This window comes from Argentina silus, assembly GCF_951799395.1.
Source record: "Argentina silus genome assembly, chromosome: 8".
NCBI lineage: Eukaryota > Metazoa > Chordata > Actinopteri > Argentiniformes > Argentinidae > Argentina > Argentina silus.
In genome coordinates this window covers 8,940,749-8,950,027 of record NC_139662.1, presented here as the reverse complement: position 1 = coordinate 8,950,027, position 9,279 = coordinate 8,940,749, and the positions used below count along the sequence as shown (strand labels likewise).

The 9,279-nt window shown below is 42.0% G+C and overlaps 1 protein-coding gene across 2 annotated transcripts; it reads right to left on the bottom strand.

Annotated features, from left to right (window-relative positions):
- Nucleotides 1-3,119: 3,119 nt before the first annotated feature.
- nr4a1 (nuclear receptor subfamily 4, group A, member 1) lies at nt 3,120-8,364 on the bottom strand. Of its 2 annotated transcripts, none has more exons than XM_083676109.1 (7): nt 8,282-8,364; nt 6,366-7,136; nt 6,114-6,243; nt 5,756-5,919; nt 5,395-5,597; nt 5,076-5,254; nt 3,120-4,589 (listed from the first exon to the last, which is right to left on the bottom strand). In XM_083676109.1, exons 1-7 carry the CDS (start codon nt 8,336-8,338, stop codon nt 4,333-4,335), a joined length of 1,761 nt encoding a protein of 586 aa, XP_083532235.1. In that variant the 5' UTR covers nt 8,339-8,364; the 3' UTR covers nt 3,120-4,332. The 2 variants fall into 2 exon arrangements, with proteins under 2 accessions (XP_083532235.1, XP_083532236.1); XM_083676110.1 differs by having other exon boundaries at nt 6,366-7,273; nt 8,282-8,341.
- Nucleotides 8,365-9,279: the final 915 nt, after the last annotated feature.

The window sequence follows — 9,279 nt, the reverse complement described above, 5'->3', positions numbered from 1 at the left end:
TCTGTTAGCTAACAGAGTCTGGTGGCACACAGAAGACCCAGGTTAAACCCGCTTGGTCACTTAATTTAGTGCTTTGACCCAGATGGATTTCTGGGAAGATGAGGAGGGGGCAGAAGTGGTTCCATGAACTACGCTTGTGTGTTAAGTTACTGGTCCTGATACCTAAAGACCTGCATCGGACTTCCCTTTAGTTCAGTGGATAAACACAGTCATGTGGAGCACAGATGAAACTAGGTTTGAACCCAGTATACCGCACAGTAGCATTCACCAGTGCTCTGGATGAAAGGATCTCCAATGTTTTCTGCAAGTCCATATCTACACTTAGCAGTGTCTTACTAGCAGAATCTTAACATGCAATATCTGTAAATATGAGACATGTGGAAGACGATTGCAGAGGGACGTTGGGTACATTTCATGGGGGGAAAAGTAGGTTGAAAAAGTAGGGAGCAACGATAATCATTTGCTAATCAATAACAACACAAAATCTTTTAACACAAAGATGGATCATCGTGTATACTGTTAGTGTATGATGATATCATATATGGTAAGTACTTTCTTGTAAGTTACACATTATGTATAACCTGATTCACTCCTGATTTCAGATCATTTCACCCAATGAGACTCATTGAAGACTATGCTTTATTAATCCTGGGGCTCTGGATTTATGTGACCTGGCTCTATGTCTCTGGAATGTGATCCCTGTGAATATCTTTGTGCCTGGGCTGGCTGGCGGGATGCCCCACAAACAAGTTTCAGGCACGCATTTAAGACTTGTCGCCTGCTGCAAGTGAAACCCAAGTTTCCCTGTCACTCTTGTTTTATAATTGGAACATTCTCATGTTCTCACAGCCTCCAGCTTCGAATACAGTGTGTGGTGGTAGACACAGTCGCAGGGTGGGTTGACTGGGGCTTGTAACATTATCGACCTTATCGATATTCTGGAAATCTTTACTTTTTCTTTCAGGGTGGTGGGGCAGACAGAAAACTCTTGTGTGTGCCATGCCAACACCCATATAACTTCTGTAATCGGAGTGATAGTGACTTTATCCAGTTACTCTAGCTGGATGAACCCTGGTATTTTTTATTATAAGGTTGCCATGACCTTCAGATGTTCATATTAGGTTACCATACCAGACAGTGAAATTCATAATCTGCACATCAAGTGAAAATATACCTTACTGCTCAGCATTCTCCTTCAGTCCGTGGTATACCTTTTCCTTTTCTATAAATAAGAGACATATATAAAATCTGATCAAGTAAGCTTTTAATACCAAACAATGGTAAGATAAAAATACCTAAATCTAATATGTGGTGTCTATATTCACAACCATCTGTCCCACTGACTCCACAAACTACCACAAAATAGGAGGTATGGTTATCTAGTGGAAGGGGCCTACTGTACCACCATGACAATTGGGCATTGTGTCAAGATCTGTATGGAATTTCCAAGGGCGTCTGTTTTACTGAAGTGATGTGATATCTGTTTCAATCTACATTAACCCAGGTCTTGCCAATTGCAACATGCTGCCATTACACATTGCTTATCGCCAGATTAGGGCAATTGATAACTGATATATTCTGTATGTCAGCAGCAGCAGCAGCAGGTCTATAAATGGCCTCTCTTTATTGCCTTTCCAGCCTCCCAGAGGAGGATCACTTCAATCACTTCAATGGGAACTAGCAGAGGCTACATGTTTGAAAGTGTGAGAATGTCTAACTGTTCAGTTATGAAATCAGTCACTTGATACCATGTAGAGGGAAATGGTCTCCCCCACAGACTAGGGAAGATGTAAACTATGATGTCAATGATGTGTGATGATTATGTTTCATCTTGTTGAATGAAATAGATCTGATCATAAGAGAGGGAAGTAGACAAGAACCTTTCAACTTAACAAACTGTAAATGGAGGAGGCAGGAGGAGTGGGGGTAAGAGGTCCTCTCACCCCCACCTACTCTACAGCATACCCAGAAATCCACCAGTAACAGAACCTCTTGGAGAGTGCATTTTGAGGTGAAGATGAGGGAGAGTAGCCACAGCTAGAACCGCATCGAAATACAGTAGGATCCCAAAACACAGGGTGAAAGATAGGCCATGAACTTGCTAAAAACATTCTCTCCTTTTTAGAATGATGAAAAATCAATGGCAGTTCTACTCCAACAGAAAAAAAGAACATTTCAAACTCATCATACATTTGAAATTACTCTCCTTTACACTGAAGATGGTCAGGAGGATACTGCTGGCTGTTACTACAACTTCAAGTGTAGTGTTCCTGTTGGCACCTTAGTCCAGCTATCTCTAACTGTGGCAAGCCTAGCGTTGCAGGGTACGGTGCCAAAAGTGACCAGCCAGATTATAAATGAAGGTGATATGAAATAAGCAACCAGTATCCACTTTAGCCAGCACAGAGAGACAGCACAGTATTGCCTTGTTTTTTAAGTAAGCCCTTGGCTCCTAGATGGATCCAACGTGATCTCCTCAATCGTATGATATTCTATATGAAGTAATGTCAGAGAAAATGTGAACATGTTTACGTGTTTTTGTAAAAAATATGTAAAACAAGATATGCCATTGTTTTCCTTTCCCTTTCCTATTCATATTCTTGTGCAATGTATTTCTGTTTAGCTTGTTTACCGCATGTGTTGCCACCTCTTCAAGTTTATGGGATCCCCATTGTGCATGGTTCCCGTTCCAGTAGTTTGAACTGGAAGAAACCAACTGTATTTTAGCATCATTACTTGTCTTAGTTTATATAAAGTTTATGGAAATGGGATGATTTTGCCATTCAGTCATTGGCACTGCTTGTCACGCTTGTTCTGTATTGTGTGTTATTGTTCCCCTCTGTCTCCCCCCATACATCCACAACTTGCACAAAACCTTGCTACACCACATCTAGGTCTACCCTACCCTCCTTCACCAGCTCCTCATATTCTGTGTGTGTTTGTGTGTGTGTGTGTGTGTGTGTGTGTGTGTGTGTGTGTGTGTGTGTGTGTGTGTGTGTGTGTGTGTGTGTGTGTGTGAATGGGAAATAAACAACTGAACCAACCACACACTTACACAGTCTACCCTTCACTTCAACATATTTATTTTGACTACCATGTTGTGGTTTTGTACAGTATACCACAGTATTGTCATGACTATTTGTAAAATTATACTGGCCAAAATAGACACAGGGGGCATTTATGCCACAACACTTTATTCGATGTGGAGGTGCAACAATAGATCAACATCTCTTTTTCTGTCTATGTATAAAAATGAGAATGCCCAAAATCTAACTCGATTGTTTCAAAGTGCAGAGAAAATATGAAGTACTTCTGCTCATTTATACATTCATATTCATGTATTACATTAGAACTGACAATCATACAAACAAAAGCAATGCATAACATTAATAGAACTCAAAAGCCAATACAAATACTTTGTACAGTGTACTTTAGCTGCTCAATGATATTTGTGATGTTTCAGTGACATTCCCATAACATCTCTGGTGACTAAAGCTTAACCAGCATCACCATGATGGAAGTCTCTTTTCAACTCAACTCCTAGTTATTGGTTATTACATGTTATTACATGTTTATGTAACAATGCTACAGTGGCTTTATAGTGGCAACACTGAGATACAATTGAGATAATTATTGTGTAGACTTGAATCTTAAAAAAAGAAACATCCAGCAAAGGCGTAATGCACAGACTTTACTCTAACGTTAGAGTAAGATAGAGCCGTCATAGGCCTTATGAAATTTATGGACAAATACTTTTAAGATCTGTATAGAAAGTGCAGTTTTGTTATCTCCGCAGTCCTCTATCAGAAACACATGGTTAGTTTCCTGTTTATGGCACATTATGGTAGTAATTAAGGCTTTTTCCAAATTCTAGTCCATGTAAACAGTCTCTTTTTGGTCCATGGCCTGTCGGTTTTTTACTGTAAATTAAACAACCTCTCAAAGCACGCAATGGATATCAAGACATCATTATATGATAGCCTGTAGCCCATCCTCATTCAAACATACTAAAGATACTCTGTATTAAAAGGATTCTGGCAATATCCCCATCCATACAGTAGCTGAAACTGTGCATAACAGTTGACACTGACCAAACTTGACAGACCATTGGTGACACTGACAATCACAGTTCTTGCACACTCCATAAGCCATAAGTCTGGAATACTGCAGGCTACTGAAACATGCAAAACTATTTAATTGATACAGAGGTTCATGAGCATCCTCTCATCACCATTGCATTCAGTACTTCTATGTCTTGCCATATTTGATTATTTGTCCCATTCTCCAGCATTGTGATCGCTTGGCATTCCTTAATCACAGGTGCTCTGTTTCTCAGAAAGGCAGGGTGTCCATGAAAAGTTTGTCCACTAAGGGCGGTGGCGGGACCAAGTCTTCAAGCTTCAGGTAAAAGATGCGCTGCAGGCCCTGTGTGCATAATGTCCGCAGATCAGGCAGCTTCCCCAGCAGCCTCGACAGATAGCTGGGCCGCATGGAGTCGGAGGCACAACTGGAAACGTGATCTTTAAGGCAGGTGATGAGCTGGTTCTGGAACTCCTCCACGCGCTTGGGCTCCTGAAGACCGTGGCGGTCTGTGTGAATAATGAGAGAGAACATATATATGAGTATAATCTTATCAATAGATAGACAATATTTACAATTCCGCACCATATGAAACATTACTAGTGTCAATTCACCATAACAATTTATTCGTGAATAAAATGTTTAATCTAATTAAAGTTAAATTAAACTATAAAAAAGATTAAATTATTATTTATTATTAAATTATTATTAAAGTAAAAATTATTATTAAACTATAAACTTAGGGCAAAATTGTTCATTGTTACATGTGACATGTTACATGTTACATGTTTATGTTTGTACATGATAGTCTACCACCTTCTCCAGGCATCTCACGATGAGCATAAAGACTGACAGCAGACATTTACACTATGCAGGAATGCCATACTGGTGTGATATCTAAATCAACAGACATGGGGGCATAGGAGTAGCTATGTCTACTGACTCAGAGTAACTACGGTACGCAACACGCTAAGGGCTGTGGGTTGAGTTCTCACCAGTGATCAAGACCAGCGTTGTAAGGCAGGAGAAGGATGACATATCCAGGTTCATACGATGGAGGCTTTGAGAGAAGTCCATAATGGAGTCGATCCAGTCACCGAAGCCTCGCACACACTGCATCCGGTGGAGCACCATGCCGTTGCAGAAGATGAGCTTGTTCGTCTCAGAGTTGGACCTGGGTTAGACGGGATTAGTCATGTTTAAATTGAAACTACAAATCAATTACAGACAAAAGAAAGAAATTGTTCAGTTAGATAAACTAAGACTTTGATAGACCTATATGTAATTTCTGTGGTGATATGAAATGATTCTCACCTGTATGCGAGTCGCAGAATGAAAAGTTCAACGAATGCAGACTCCAAAAGCAGCTCCTGGTCCTCTAAGCAGAAGGCTGAGAACCCTGGGACGTTCTCTGCCCACCTCCTGATCACCTCCATGGAGGCTGTGAGCAGGTCATAGAACTGTTTGATGTCACCAGCATCCTCTTTCTCTGACAGGCTGGCCACAGTCTCCTGGTACTGGATGCCAAGGAGAGAGAGGAGTTGGTTCTGTTTGTTTGGAGCAATAGAACCTTGCATTCTCTTGTTTGTTGTTTACTCATGGACAGGAGAGTGCCTACAGTGGACCAAAAGCTTTCATGACAGACAGGCCCCAAAGGAGGATTTGTTGTTCTCACCTTGGAGTAATCCAGTTTGCCAACACCGGGGTTGGAGTCGATGTGCGCTCTCACAAGGGAAGCAATGATACTGATTGGAGAACCAGCAGACATCCTATCCTGGACTACTTTTGGCTTGGAGGGCAGACGACCTCTTCGACCTTTCAAGCTATCTGTTCTCACAACTTAGAGAGAGAGGTAGAGATAGAGATAGAGAGAGAGAGAGAGAGAGAGAGAGAGAGAGAGAGGGAGCAAACATTTTAATAGGCCTGCAATGTTATTAGTTTAGTTAATAATTACAGCATTACTACATAAATTGTTACCAAGATGGAGAAAAGGTGATTGGGAGATGTGGTGGGAAAAGTGCTGCTGAACTCACCTTCCTTCACCATGCCAACAGCCAGACACTTCTGGAAACGGCAAAACTGACAACGGTTCCGCCGGCGCTTGTCCACTGGACAGTCCTTGTTAGCAAGGCACACGTATTTGGAGTTTTTCTGCACAGTACGCTGCAAGGCACACAGAGTTAAAGGCTTATTATCAAATCAAGTCTCTAACCAAGAACTGAGATGATTCATTCATTTCCTCAGACTAATTCATTAAGAATCTCCATGAAAATGAAGCTGCTCACCTTGAAAAACCCTTTGCAACCCTCACAGGTGCGAACCCCGTAGTGCTGACAGGAAGCGTTGTCTCCACACACGGCGCAGCAGCCCTCATTTCCAGTTGGGCTGTGCGCCTTGGGTGACAGGCTCCCATCCATGAAGGCAGTCCCATCTAGGCTGCCAGGGTCTAAAGCTAAGGGAGAGTATGGCAGGGGTGAGGAGTGCTGCTGGGCCAGAGCAAAGGGGTCTTGCTCACCCAGCTGGCATTGTTGGAGGCCAAGAGGAGACAGATCCTCTGTTGATGCTGGGACAAAGGGGAAGAAAGAGGAGGGCTGAGGCAATGCAGTCTTATCAGCCACCCAACACCCCGGGTTGGGAGAGTAGGGGCCAAAGGCGGAATCCCAAGCGGACGTGGGCTGGGTCTGGAAGCTTGGGGTAGAGGGAGAAGAGACCGATGCAGGGCTGCTAAAATAGTCCGAGCCTCCAGGAGACAGTGCCTCATCGAGGTAGCTCAGCGAGAATGTTCCAGGGTAGCAGCCATAGACTTGGAAGTCATCCAGTTGAAAGGGTGACTTCTGTCCCGAGGCATTTCCAGCAGTGGTAGGGGCTGTGGTGATCTGACATGAGTAGGCATCGAACTCACCCATGTAGGTGCCCACCAGGGAGTTGATGCTTGGCAGGGAATCGGGGGTCGAGAACTGGTCCTGATGACTACTAACATCCATGGCCAACCTAGAGGTCAGGTCTAGGCTCAGAAGCTCAGAGCTGAAGAGGTCCTTCTCATCTTGAGTTCCGTGCTGGGGGTAAGGTGTGTCGACAAAATCAATATCAAATCAGATTTGATCAACAATTTTGAAAAGTATTTGCTTCTTGAGGAATGCTGTTTGTAGAATGATATGTGTTTGAACATCCTGAACAGCATGGCTGGCAAATCCTGCATTGGTTAGGTTAGATATTTTATTGACAAATTATCAAATACATCATTTGAAAGGGTTTGCAATATATCTTCAGATTCCCATATAAAAGGCCACCATCCACAGAAGATAGGAGTACATTTAGCCCACTATTAAATACTGAGAAAGCCTGGAAAGCTGTCTGTCCCACGTAGACAGCCTTGGCTGCAGCTTAATATATTCCTGAACTGCCAACTACCTGGAAAACCTTGAAGTTCAACACTCTGTGCTAGACATGTCTGGGAGATATGGAAGGTTTGGATTTCAGAACAGGGCAACATGCCAAATGAACTGAGGGTTCAACCAAGAGGGTGTATGCACCCTCACTGAATGAAACAGTCAGATTAAAGTTACATTTAAATTAACAATTTCATTTAACAAACAACATGTCATTGAATTATTGACATGTCATGAGACGCATTGAAGTATTTTTTGTGTCCCTGCATATTGCTATACTTAACATTACTTCTTACAATGTTAATGTGCTTGACCAATATATTACTTTATTCTGACAGTATATTGGACACAGGGAGAAGATTATTATATTGGAAACCTCTCTGCTAGACAGACAACTGGGTTTTAACACCTATATTACTTGATATCTGTATTCAATACATGTTTCCAAGATGCATGCTTATGACTTTATTCATAGTTACAGTAAAAACATACAGTAAGTGTGTTAGAATATTTGTTGGTGAAAAGCTATTGTATTTTGACTACTCTTGCAAGCAATAAGATGCATACATCATAATTTTACACACCTGTGTGCTCTCTTCACACGGTTAAAAAGAACACTCAGTCAGAGATCTTCACTCAGATTTGTGCTATTTTGCATACATTAGGCTAAATGCCTATAGTTTTGTATGCACCGTTCTAATGTCAGTCATTGAGCAAATAAGAAAGATAGTTCAATAAAGACATCTGCCATTTGAATATCTGCACTGAATATTACACAGACAGCAAGACGTGAAAGGAAATTGCTTGCCTACCTGTATTTCACTACACGACTTTAAGCAATGTCTGTATTCCAAGAGCTTGGTCATCATAGGCTATCTCTCCTCTGAAGTTTCTGTGCAGTCATTAAGCCGAGGACAAGGGAAGACATTTATACAATCAATTTTATTGTGCCATTACGTCAGAGGGACGCTCCGTTCCATTCTCCATACAAGGCAATACAGGGGCGGGGATCTTTCCAGTCTATGGCCAATCGGGTGGCTTTCAGACAAACGTCCCTGTAGGTGACGCACTCGTGGGATTCCACTGACGCAAACATCCCACAGAGCCACACACACGCACTCACACACACACGCACTCACACACACACACGCACTCACACACACACACACACACACACACACACACACACACACAGAGAAGTTTGTTATTTAGGAAGTATCATGTCACTTCAAGTAAAAGAAAACGATTTTCAAAGCAGCACCAAACAACTAAATCGGTCACCAAAGTAGGACTTCAAATGTAGCCTTATTCTTGTAACAAGCCTACATGTCTCCAGATTGTCTTACCATCATAGTTTTTGTCTATAAGTTTAGAAACTGCAATGTGATGCATGCACAACACAAATGTCGCAATTAGCAAATGTGCGTTGTGCGTTGCAGTTTCTAAACTTTGACAACAACTATTTCACACTCCAGTACCCATAAGCATTCTGTGCTGCGCGTGTTCACTCAATATAGAGGAAACGCTGTCATAAAGAGCCATGAGAAAAAGAAAAAAAAAGAAAAACAGGTGCAAACTTTGCTTTAATACAATCCGGGCATCCAAGTATCACTTCCTCTCCACACCTGGAGTTTGGATTTCCTCATTACGGTTGAGCTGCCAGCAACTTATGTTGTATTTGTGGCCCCTGAATGGCATTTATAACACCATGACCCCTCTGGAGTAAAAGCTATATGACCCATCTGGAGTAAAAGTTATTCATTCCTTAATGAGCTGTTGTAAGGGGGGCTGTGGGCCTCATGGGTATAAT